Genomic DNA, 12,449 nt, shown 5'->3' with positions numbered 1-12,449 from the left:
ACTCCAAAAGAGTGTAATAGCTCTGTAAACGCCACTGCTAATGCATCGTTAGCACTATCTACGTGGATATTAAAGTCTCCGACAATTAGTACTTTATCAACGTTAACCAATAGGTCCGATAGGAAGTCCGCAAACTCTTTCAGAAAATCAGTGTAGGGACCAGGGGGTCTATACACTGTAGCCAACGTACAAGAAAGCAATGGTTTTTTACTGTCAATTGGAACAATTATGTTCAACGCAAGCACTTCAAATGATTTAAATTTATGCTCCGTTCTCTGAGTTACAGTAAGAAAGTCTCTAAAGATTGTTGCGACACCGCCACCTCGACCAACCGGACGTGGCTCATGCATATAACAGTAGCTTGGTGGTGTACACTCATTTAGACCGTAATAATCATTTGGTTTAAGCCAGGTTTCGGTAAGGCAAAGTATATCAAAATTGTTGTCTGTGATCATTTCATTTACAATAACTGCTTTTGAATTTAGTGATCTAATATTAAGTAGGCCGAACTTTATGAGTTTGTTTTGGTCGTTTATTACATTGTCCTCAGGTTTAATCACGATTAGATTTTTTCTCTGAGATTTGGCTATTTTGTTATTTTGTAGTATTATTCGGGGGACAGACACAGTCTCTATGCATTTGGAAGCAGTAACATTTCTAACAGATGAGTGGGAGGAACACAGACTATGGTTGAAGTTTTGACTTACCGCTGGGAGACGTAGTCAAGCGGTGCGTAGCGTCTTTGAGATGTTGTCAGACAGAAGAACCGCTCCGATGCTGCTGGGGTGCAGGCCGTCAGGGCGGAAGAGCCTAGGTCGCTCCCAGAACAGATCAAAATTATCAACAAAGAGCAGCTTCTGTTCAATACACCATGACATCAACCATTTATTTAGAGCAAATAGTCTACTGAACTTTTCATTCCCTCGTCGGTAGGTAGGAAGCGGCCCTGATACGATGATCCTCGCCGTGGGCGATGCGTTGCGTACCGTCTCGATCAGACTCCTGAAGTCCCTCTTCAGGATCTCCGACTGCCTCATCCTGACGTCATTCACCCCCGCGTGCAGCACGACAGCTCCGACGTTAGCATCGTCCTTCAGGATCGCAGGTACCTGCGCAGAGACATCAAGAACACGGGCGCCAGGAAAACAATGAGTGCGCACCTTACCTTTAGTGGAGGAAGCGCGTACGTTCCGGACGATTGAGTCTCCGATGACCACAGCGTTGCATTCCGTCTCGCAGAGGGCGGCAAAGCGGTTCCTGGTCGGGATCTCGAAGACCGGTGGCGGCGGTTGGGTCATCGCTCCAGTCCTGGCTCGCGCCTTTCGCCGTGGGTGTGCCGGTGCAGGAGTGAAGTTCATTTGGGCTGACCGTGTTCTCGAAGCCTGGGCTCTGTGCAGAGAAACACGCGGAGTAGAAGTGGAAGGAGTATTAAAATCGCGATGAAAACTTACCGCGGATTTGCGAGCGTCAGCTCTGGATGTTTCCAGCGCCGTTTTTCGTTCTCGCAGCCGTGTCTGCTTCTCTAGTAGATCCTGGATCTGCTTCTCCACAGCCTCCAGTTCCGACTGAAGTGCGATCGTTTCCTCATCTGCACACAGAGGTACAGACACATCTGAAACATTAGCCATCAGTGATTTAATAATGAGAACAGTGTGTTAAGCAGTAAGCAGGCAGGCTGGGAATGCTAACAGCCTGAGGCTAATAGCGAGTGATCCGATAAAAATAAATTATCTGTGCGTTTAAGTACGATTTTTGGTATGGGATATATTTAAGGATATGTTTTACCCTCGGAGAATAACAATTTAAAACACAAGTCTTAAGATATAACAAGAATAAACGATGTATTAAGAATAAGTTTGAAAGAGCTCCGACTCAAACCACGCGCTCTCAGCAAACAGGAAGTGACGAGTCACACAGTTCATTCACTCAGACAGTGTACTTTTACTTTTACTTGAGCTTTAAGGAAATTCTACAAATCCTAACCAGGAAATCACTGTATTATTCTCTATGGGGGACTGTTTCCTTGCTGCTGAATGCATGTTCGCGGTGGTATATGGGCCTTTTTGAGCCAATCATGATGAAGAAATACTCAGAGGACAGAGTGAGAGAGGAAAACAGAAATGTTCACACCTAAAATGGTAAGAAAAGAGATGTGAAACACAAGCATTATGGGGTTTTGCTTTCTCATTAACAGCTCTGTTCGAGGAACTTCAGGGCTTGGACATTTTCTTGGCAGAGCTATACAAGTGAGTAAAGCTTTCTCTGTCCCTGTTCTTGCGTGCAACTATGTGGTAGTTCTCAAGACCTCAAGTGAACAGAGCGCGAGTCTTACCTGTTTGCACATTATTTATCAACTCTTGTCTTCTCACCATGTCTGATCAGTCTCACTTCAGTCCTTATGTTACTTAATTCGCAATCTTTCTTCCCTTCTGTAGGCATCTGGACAGCAGTAGCAATGAGAGACCAGATATCAGTGCCATCCAGAGAAGAATGAAGGTACGCAAACTCATTCGTAAAATTTCCATTAAAGTCCCCGTGAACCGGAAGTTGCGATCGTTTTTACTTCCGTATTCTGACACATTTTCAAGTGAAAAGGAATTTCAAAGAAGAAAATGAGTGGCCGTGGCTTGCGTTTTTCACTGCGAGTTGATTGGATGTTTAAAAACAGCTGTTGCATTGATTTTGAAATTAAGATGGCAGCAGACTGACAGTTGAAGGGGAGGAGTTAACGGATGCACCGGCCAAGCCGTCTAATTTACGTCATTTGAGATGGATAGTCATTTCAGGGCAGAAGTGCATTTTCAGATTTTAACTGAAGATTATGAGGGTACATGAATTTAAAAAAGAGAAGGACCCACATTAATAAGATATTTACTATAAACGCTGCAATGTTTCATGAAAAAATAAGAATTGTCATTTTTAATTTCACTGGGACTGTAAGGACGGTCTCAATGTAAAACAGCTCAAATGTATTAGCTATTTGCTGTTTTGTTTTTTTATTACGTTACTGGTGCACACACTTGAAATAGTTCACCTCTGATGTCATGGTCGACAAAGCTGAGAGAGACCCAAATGCGGGAAAAGGCTTTATTAGAAAAAGCAACAGTCAATAATCCAAAACAACCAAGAGAGGCACAGCCGCGGGAAGCAGAGAGATACACCACCGGAATGGGAGAGGCCTCCGCTGAGCGTTGAGAATCCCCCGCCCGGGGTAAGGGGTCGGTAATTGGGATTCGAGGGATTACCTCGAACCAACTCTCAGGAGGAGAGAGAAGTGGTAGCTCGTGACGAAGATGACGCCCCTGATGCAACTGTTGCCAAGTCTGGTGAGGAGCGAGGCCGCCGGCCAGGACGCCAACGGACACTGCGTAGACAGAGAGCAGACCTGGGACGTGATGGGAGAGAGGTGAGAACAAACTGGAAACGCTAAGGAATTACAGAGTCAAGAGAAGCACGTTCGTGAAGACCAAATGACTGAGGAGCTAGGACTAAGGCTAAGACTAGGACTGTGGCAAGGCTAAGGCTAAGGCTAAGGCAAAGGCTAAGGAATCCAAGAGGATATAAAAGTGCAATAGGTGAGCCGCAGCAACACCTAGGTCAGTCTGAATCTGGAAAAACACACAACGGTCAGACACAAGACAAGAGACACCAAGGGATTATAAAGGAAACCTAGATGGGCTGTAATAGTAAACAGGTGTGGGACAATTGCGGGAACAAGCGGGCTTAATGAGGGAAGAGAAAACAGGGGTGAGAGAGCTGAGTGGAAAAACACCAGTGCAAAGAAAACCCTAACGGAGACACGAGGGCGGGAACAGTGACGCAGACTCCGAGCACGCGATCAGCCGTGAGAAGACAGCTACCACATGCTCGACAAAACAAGACCGTTCCCGTGCAGACAATTACCCCGACCTGGGTCATGACAGTACCCCCCCACCAGCGCCTCTAGGCGCTAGGGGAGGGGTCTCACCTCGTCTCCGGTGGAAGTCCACGATCAATGATATACACGGTATACAGTATACACGAGGATCCCATCCACAAGCTGCGGGGGAGGGGGGGTGGGCCGAGAACTGGCAGGGTTGAGATGGGATATGATTACGGGCTTGACCCTGGACACATGAAATACAGGGTGAACTCGACCAAGAGTAGGAGGAAGCTTGAGCCGCATGGCCACTGGATTGACCACCTTGGCGATACGGAATGGCCCAATGAACCTGGGAGCCAGCTTGCGTGAAGGCACCCGGAGAGGCAGGTCTTTGGTGGAAAGCCATACCCGTTGACCACACACATAGGTGGGAGGGGAAGTCCGGTGACGGTCGGCCGCTGCCTTGGTCCTCAGAGAGGTTCGGGCCAAAACCTCTCTGGCCCTTGTCAAAGTCTGGTGGCACCGTCGGACAAAGGCCAGAGCTGAGGGAACCGCAGCATCGAGTTCCTGAGAGGGAAACAGAGGGGGTTGAAATCCAAGAGAGCATTCAAATGGAGACATACCTGTGGCAGAGACGGGAAGGGAGTTGTGGGCGTATTCCACCCAAGAGAGCTGTTGGCTCCAGGAGCCGGGGTTGTTGGATGTCAGACAGCGGAGTCTCCGTCCGAGATCCTGGTTGGCTCGCTCGCACTGTCCATTGGTCTGAGGATGGAAACCTGAGGACAGACTCGTAGAGGCCCCGATCTGCCTACAGAACTCTTTCCAGAACCGGGAGGTGAACTGAGGACCCCTATCGGACACCACGTCGACCGGAAGACCGTGGAGCCGGAAGACGTGGTCCACCATCAGCTGAGACATCTCCCGGGCAGAGGGAAGCTTGGGAAGAGGAATAAAATGGGCCGCCTTGGAGAACCGGTCCACCACCGTAAGGATAACGGTATTCCCTCTAGACAGGGGAAGGCCAGTGACAAAGTCCAGGGCAATGTGTGACCAGGGGCGGAAGGGAATGGGAAGGGGCCGAAGCAGACCTGCAGGTGGATGGCGAGAAGTCTTGCTCTGAGCACAGACCGGGCAAGCCAACACGAACTGTCTGACATCATCGGGAGCCGACGGCCACCAAAACCGTTGACGTACGCACGCCAAGGTTCCCTTGACTCCTGGATGGCCCACCAGTCTGGAAGAATGACACCACTGGAGGACCTCCGAGCGCAGCCGAGGAAGAACAAACAACCGACCCGCTGGGCACCCCCTCGGCACTTGCACCCTGCGACCGGCCTCCGCCACCCGCTGTTCGATCTCCCAGGCAAGGGCACCGACCACTCTATCCCTAGGAAGGATAGAGTCGACGGGTTCCTCCCTGCCCGGGCTCTCGAACAGACGGGAAAGAGCGTCAGGCTTAGTATTCTTGGAACCAGGCCGGTACGACAGGGTGAAGTTGAACCTGCCGAAGAACAATGCCCAGCGGGCCTGACGAGAGTTCAACCTCTTGGCTGAACGGACATATTCCAGGTTCTTATGGTCCGTCCAGACCAAGAACGGCTGCGTCGAACCCTCCAACCAGTGACGCCACTCACCCAAGGCTAGACGAACCGCCAGTAGCTCTCTGTTGCCGACATCATAATTCCGTTCCGCAGGGCTCAGGCGATGAGAAAAGAAAGCACACGGATGCACCTTCTCATCATGACCGGCACGCTGGGACATGACTGCGCCTAACCCGACATCGGAAGCATCGACCTCGACAATAAACTGACGTTCCGGATCTGGAAAACAGAGCACAGGAGCAGAGACAAACCGGGACTTAAGTTTCTCAAAGGTTACCTGAGCGAGGGAATTCCAGGAGAACGAGACCTTGGTGGAGGTCAACGCTGTGAGCGGTGCGGCCACCTGGCCGAAACCCCGGATGAACCGCCTGTAAAAGTTGGCGAACCCCAGGAACCGCTGCAGAGCCTTACGAGAGTCGGGAACGGGCCATGTGGCGACAGCCTTTATCTTAGCGTCATCCGGTCCCACGCCTCGGGGTGAAATCACGTGGCCAAGGAACGAAACGGTATCGGAGTGGAATTCGCACTTCTCCGCCTTGACGAATAACTGATTCTCGAGAAGGCGCCGGAGAACCCCTCTAACATGTTGGGTGTGTTCCTGGAGAGAGGGGGAAAAATGAGGATATCATCCAGGTACACAAAGACAAATCAGTTAATCATGTCACCCAACACGTCATTGATGAGGCTCTGGAAGACGGCAGGAGCATTGGTCAGCCCGAACGGAAGAACCAAATACTCGTAATGTCCCGATGGAGTATTAAATGCCGTCTTCCACTCGTCCCCCTCGCGAATGCGGACCAGATGGTAGGCGTTGCGGAGGTCTAACTTAGTGAAGACCCGAGCTCCCTGTAAAAGTTCGAAGGCAGACAACATTAAAGGCAAGGGGTATTTATTCTTAACAGTAATCTCGTTCAAACCTCGATAATCAATGCAGGGACGAAGGGAGCCGTCCTTCTTCTGTACGAAGAAGAAACCCGCACCGGCCGGCGAGGAGGAGGGGCGAATGAGCCCGGCGTTAACACACTCACGAATATACTTGTCCATGGCCTCTCTTTCAGGACCCGAAAGGGAAAATAACCGACCCCTAGGCGGAGAAGTGCCCGGGAGTAGGTCGATGGCGCAGTCGTAGAGCCGATGAGGAGGAAGGGATGTGGCCCGGGACTTGCTAAACACGGACCGCAGATCGTGGTAATCCTCCGGGACCCCGGCCAGGTCGACGTCATTAACCTGCAACACAGGAGACACAGAGACAGGAGAGGGAGCAGGACCAAGACAAGACACATGACAAGCAGGGCTCCACGCTAAGACAGAAGTGTTCACCCAATCAATGTGAGGATTATGCTGTGACAACCACGGATGCCCTAATACCAGAGGGTTTGTGGGGGAATCGAGGATGTACAGCCTAATCTTATCACAGTGATTACCCGACAGAAAAAGGCTTACGTGAGAGGTGACGTGAGTGACGGTGGATAGATGCAGTCCCGCCAGCGTCACGGCAGAGATCGGCGGATCTATGGGATGAATAGGAATGCCCCACTTCCGAGCGGTAGCCCCGTCTAGGAAATTGCCTTCAGCCCCAGAGTCGATCAGAGCCAAGCCAGAGTGGGTCGTAAAGCCGAAGGTGAGTTGAAATGGCAGCAAGGTGCGTGAGTTCGGAGAGGAATCATAGATAGCGCCCACCTGTAATCTCCGTTCTACGGGTGGGCGTCGGCTTTTACCGGACAGTGAACAACTAAATGACCCGCCTTGCCACAATAAAAACAAAGACCGTCCATGAGTCGCTGATGCTTCTGGGCCGGAGTCAGGCGTGACCGCCCGACCTGCATGGGCTCCGTGTCCGGCTGAGGAAGGTAGACGGGGTTGGCGTCCCGGCTGGACTCACTGCGTCGCCAGGAGGATGGGGGAGAGCGGCGCCGGCAACGAACAGTTATCCGACTCTCGACTCGTAGGCAGAGGTTAATCAGCTCCTCCAAATCACGGGGAGGATCCAGTACAGCGATCTCATCCGCAATACTGGGGCTAAGGCCATCGAGAAAACGTGCGCGCAAGGCCCCTGCATTCCAGTCACAAGCCATGGATAATGTCTTGAAGCAAATAGCATAGTCTGTAATCGTGCCTCTTCCCTGGACAGCACGCGAGAGCTGTGCTGCCGCCTCATCACCACGAACCGACCTGTCGAACAGGCTAGTCATTTCCTCCCGAAACTCTCGAAAAGAACAACAACAAGGGTCCTGAGCCTCCCACACCGCGACCCCCCATTGGCGTGCTCGTCCGGTCAACAAGGTGAGTATGAATGCAATCCTGGTCTCCTCTGTCGAATAACGGCGTGGTTGGAGGGCGAACACTAGCGAGCACTGCGATAGAAACGCCCGACAGGAGTTGGGATCTCTGTCATAAAGTGGGGGACTGTTGGCATGGGCTTCTGGAACAGTAGAGGCTCCGCATAGTGGAGAAAATGATGATCCCGCAGCGCCGTCGGTGCCACAGAGGAGTTCTGAAACCTGAAACTGCAACGCCGCCACTTGCCGGTGAAGGGCGTCAACCTCCTGGGCGGCAGCGGTGAGGCGCAACGCCTGCTGTCCCAGCAGAACGCCCTGTTGTTGAAGCACCGTGCGTAAGGGATCCGGAACGGGAGAGGCCTCCGCAGAGCGTTAAGGATCCCCCGCCGGGGTAAGGGGTCGGTAGTTGGGATTCGAGGGATTACCTCGAACCAACTCTCAGGAGGAGAGAGAAGTGGTAGCTAGTGACGAAGATGACGCCCCTGATGCGACTGTTGCCAAGTCTGGTGAGGAGCGAGGCCGCCGGCCAGGACGCCAACGGACACTGCGTAGACAGAGAGCAGACCTGGGACGTGATGGGAGAGAGGTGAGAACAAACTGGAAACGCTAAGGAATTACAGAGTCAAGAGAAGCACGTTCGTGAAGACCAAATGACTGAGGAGCTAGGACTAAGGCTAAGACTAGGACTGTGGCAAGGCTAAGGCTAAGGCATCCAAGAGGATATTAAAGTGCAATAGGTGAGCTGCAGCAACACCTAGGTCAGTCTGAATCTGGAAAAACACACAACGGTCAGACACAAGACAAGAGACACCAAGGGATTATAAAGGAAACCTAGATGGGCTGTAATAGTCAACAGGTGTGGGACAATTGCGGGAACAAGCGGGCTTAATGAGGGAAGTGAAAACAGGGGTGAGAGAGCTGAGTGGAAAAACACCAGTGCAAAGAAAACCCTAACAGAGACACGAGGGCGGGAACAGTGACGCAGACTCTGAGCACGCGATCAGCCGTGAGAAGACAGCTACCACATGCTCAACAAAACAAGACCGTTCCCGTGCAGACAATTACCCTGACCCGACCTGGGTCGTGACACCTGATCCTTCAAAATCCAAAATCCTGGTTCTACATTTCACACTTATCATTCTCAGGTTAGGAGACAGCCCTGGATAATCCTAGGCATTCATAAACATTTCACAGTGTACATAAACCCTGGGTTGATGTTCTTGTTTACATATATTCAGAGGTGGGTAGAGTAGCCAAAATCTTTACTCAAGTAAAAGTACAAGTAACTAGAGAAATTGTTACTCAAGTAAAAGTCACTAGTTTAAAAATTACTTGAGTAAAAGTAAAAAAGTATGCAATGAAAAAACGACTCAAGTAGCTAGTTACTTAGTTACTTTGTATCTGATTATATAGGCCTACTACATAAAATTAATATTAACGCCAATATTTTAATATTACATTTTAATCAATATTTTTAATTATCATAAGCAGATATCTTTGCAATATACTAGAGAGACTAAAGAATAGACAAACACAGAAGAGACAAGCATTTCTGTAAATTTCATCTAGTCCTGGGGCCTGTTTCAATAAGGAGGTTCAACCAACACAGAGTTAAAATGTGAACTCTGAGTTGATTTACTCAGAGAATCGCAACTCTGAGTTTTCGATTTCAGAACAGGTGATTTCAATTAGTTCAATCCACTCTGAGTAAGTTCACTCTAGGTTACGCGCGTGCACCATTGATTTAAAAAGCCATCATCAATTGAGCGAAGATAGCACGATTCACCATGGCAACAGCACCAAAAAAAGCAACATGGTGGCAGAAAGCACATGAGAGTGAGGCACACTTTCCGCTCGATTTACTGATGTCCTGAAAGTGACTAAGTTTAAATTAATAAATTGATACCAATAAACAAATAAATTAATCATTAAATGAACGAAACAACAGAAATAATAAAAAAATCGTATGTTCTCACTCGCCATGAGTGCTCTAGTTACGCAAGTAAGACGTCATGGTGTATAGGACACCTGTAGGGCGTCAGACTCTCGTGCAAAGTTAGACTGATCGCCGGTTCGAATCCTGCTCTGAACAGATTTCACTTGGAATGGCTGCATGTCAAATTTACTTGTTTATTACCTTTATCGCTTCATTTCTGCATGTATGTCTGTATTTATTCATTTCTTTATTCATGCACTTTATTTATGTGTAAGGATGGATGAGATATATTTTGATACATCTAATTCACTGTAAAGAAAAACGGTACAGTTTTAATAAAAATGCACAGGGAAATGACAAAATTCCACTCGGTGCTCTCCTGAAATCAAAGTACATTCCAATGAATTAATGCAGCCTCTTCATGAATCCTCTATAAAAGCACATATGACATACAGTATAAGTCACTGAGATGGTCTCTGTGTAATCAAAATGTGTGCCATGAATGACTGTATTAATGAATGAATGGATGAGTTACACCACTTGCGCTTTAAAAGGGGGAGGAGATCGAAATAAACTCTGGGTTTACCAAAGAAAACCTGCTCCCGACCAGGTTAGGTTCACAGAGTAAGTTACTATGGTTACTGACTCTGAGTATAAGATACCTCTCCTTTAGAAACGGGCTTGAGTTACCCCGCTTTCTCAGGTTTGACATACCTCACATTCTGAAACGGAAAACCCAGAGTTTCCCTCATTTCAGGGTTAATATACTCAGAGTTTTCACTAAACCTCCTTTCTGAAACGGGCCCCTGATGTCAATGTAGTTTACACAACTTATTTAGAATAATAGACCATGTCAAACTAAAGCATGAACTAAACTCAGAGCATTTCCTAAGATGATCTAGAACATCTGCAGTGATCTCTTAAATGAAATACACATTTTTGAACAAAGCTCGTGTTTTCTCGTGTTGTGTCACGTGTGTGTTGTGAAACGCTCTTACTTGTAAACAAACAGTAAACAGTGAACCACACGCCCATCAACAAGTTTTCTTCCTTCTGTTCTTCAAATGTATATTTCTGCAAGCCCACGTCTCTGTGTCTGACAGGTAACGCGTATGTTGCTGTGTCTGACGAACAGGTCGCGCGGGTGCGTGCATATGGCGGGCATTTATCATTGCTGGCAAACAATATGACACATTTGCAGTTTTGATTGTATAGATATAGATTCATATCCACTTCATCCAACGCTCTTTGTGTTCTGCGTGTTCTTAAATTTCGCGCTACGAGGAGTGAGTAATCCTGCTTCAGATGATTCAGATCGTGCTGCGAACTGAACAAATCATTTGAACTGATTCATTAGCCTATTCAAGTGGTTTTGCCCATTGTTCAATTAATGCTTTCAAAAGAATCGACTCAAAAGAATTGATCACTCGGGAATGCCCGTAAGAAGAGACGACGACCTTGAAATAAACAACGCGTTTTAAAAAGCATATTTTAAAATGAAGGAACAAAGGAACGTCACGCAATGTAAGTTATGTAACGAAGTAAAAGTACAGATTTTCTATTAGAAATTTACTCAAGTAAGAGTAAAAGTTCACACTTTTAATTTTACTTAAAAAGTACATATTTTCCAAAATGTTACTCAAGTAAATGTAACGAAGTAAATGTAGCGCGTTACTACCCACCTCTGCATATATTGCATTGTCGTGCTTTGATACATATGGCACATGTTCATTTTAACCCATGGTTAAAGGAATAGTTCACTTTCAAAGTAAAAATGCTGTCATTATTTACGCATCCTCTTGTCATTTCAAACCTATATGACTTTCTTCTGCCGAACACAAAATAAGATATTTTGAAAAATGTAAAACCGTTGGTGCCTAGTATTGACATTTGTTTTAGTTTTGTGTCCATACATTAGAAGTTAAGGAGGACAAACGCTTTTGGTTACCAATTTTTTCAAAATATCTTCTTTTGTGTTTTTAAGAAGAAAATTACACAGGTTTATAATGACAACAGGCTGAGTAAATTTTTTATTTTTTTTAATTTTGAAGGTTGCAGTGTGAACAGACCTCTATTAGAGACTATCTATATTTGTGGAATGCTTTCGATCATCAGTGGCAATCCTTTATTTCCTTCCAGTGAAAATGTGTATACAATAAATATACCTATAATGGCAGTATCTAAGTTTAATTATTGTAGTCAACAACCACAAGAAGCCAGAATAATAACTAACCAACCCTGACTGTTCCTTTAAGGGTACAAGTTTATGAATCCTGTCCTTTTGATAATACATGTGATGGATTAGATATTTATTCTGTAATTTTCTCTGTGTGCCTTGGCTCATTAGAAAGTGACTCATGACATGGACATGTGCTATGGGATGATGGGCAGTCTGTTCCGCAGTGGGTCTCGGCAGACTCTGTTTGCCTCTCAGGTGATGCGTTATGCTGACCTGTATGCTGCCTCATTCATAAACCTGCTCTACTACCCATTCAGCTACCTGTTCAGAGCCGCCCATGTGCTGGTGAGTACCCACATCCACACTTGCAAACACAGTTACAGCATAGTAACTTTCATTGGCATTACGTGACACATTACTGCTCTTCAGAGGGAGGGAGTTTGGACAGTGCTACCAATACTGATGTGGAAAGTCTAGTGTTGCGAAACCTTTTTTTTTTTAAAGATTAGAAATGTAATTAGTGTTGAAGAACTAGTACCTTTGGTCGCCCTACACAAACACATACCCACAACACTCCTGTTAACCTTGTTTT

The 12,449-nt window shown here is 47.3% G+C and overlaps 2 protein-coding genes across 12 annotated transcripts in view; one reads left to right on the top strand and one right to left on the bottom strand.

Moving 5' to 3' along the window:
- nt5c2b (5'-nucleotidase, cytosolic IIb) overlaps window positions 1–12,449 on the top strand; it is a 155,192-nt gene that overhangs the window by 84,632 nt on the left and 58,111 nt on the right. For 5 of the 9 annotated variants that reach the window (XR_008962758.1, XM_057330993.1, XM_057330991.1 and 2 more), the window contains exons 15-17: window positions 2,195–2,246; window positions 2,436–2,496; window positions 12,026–12,202. The exons of the other annotated variants lie outside the window; for them this stretch is intronic. Coding sequence is in view for 4 of the 5 variants with exons in the window: in XM_057330993.1 (XP_057186976.1) it covers window positions 2,195–2,246; window positions 2,436–2,496; window positions 12,026–12,202 (290 nt within the window). In the remaining variant the exon portion in view is untranslated. The remainder of the gene's footprint in view (window positions 1–2,194; window positions 2,247–2,435; window positions 2,497–12,025; window positions 12,203–12,449) is intronic. 9 annotated transcript variants of the gene reach the window in all.
- cnnm2b (cyclin and CBS domain divalent metal cation transport mediator 2b) overlaps window positions 994–12,449 on the bottom strand; it is a 132,140-nt gene continuing 120,684 nt past the window's right edge. Inside the window, exons 8-9 of one of the 3 annotated variants that reach the window (XR_008962755.1) lie at window positions 1,452–1,588; window positions 994–1,109 (exon numbers count right to left, since the gene is read on the bottom strand). Coding sequence is in view for 1 of the 3 variants with exons in the window: in XM_057330988.1 (XP_057186971.1) it covers window positions 1,523–1,588 (66 nt within the window). In the remaining 2 variants the exon portion in view is untranslated. Of the gene's footprint in view, window positions 1,110–1,276; window positions 1,390–1,410; window positions 1,589–12,449 lie in introns of those variants that run through there. The other 2 variants (XR_008962754.1, XM_057330988.1) reach the window with 2 other exon arrangements.

This window comes from Triplophysa rosa, linkage group LG4 (genome assembly GCF_024868665.1).
Source record: "Triplophysa rosa linkage group LG4, Trosa_1v2, whole genome shotgun sequence".
NCBI classification, from domain to species: Eukaryota; Metazoa; Chordata; class Actinopteri; order Cypriniformes; family Nemacheilidae; genus Triplophysa; species Triplophysa rosa.
This window is presented reverse-complemented; position numbering and strand designations above follow the sequence as displayed.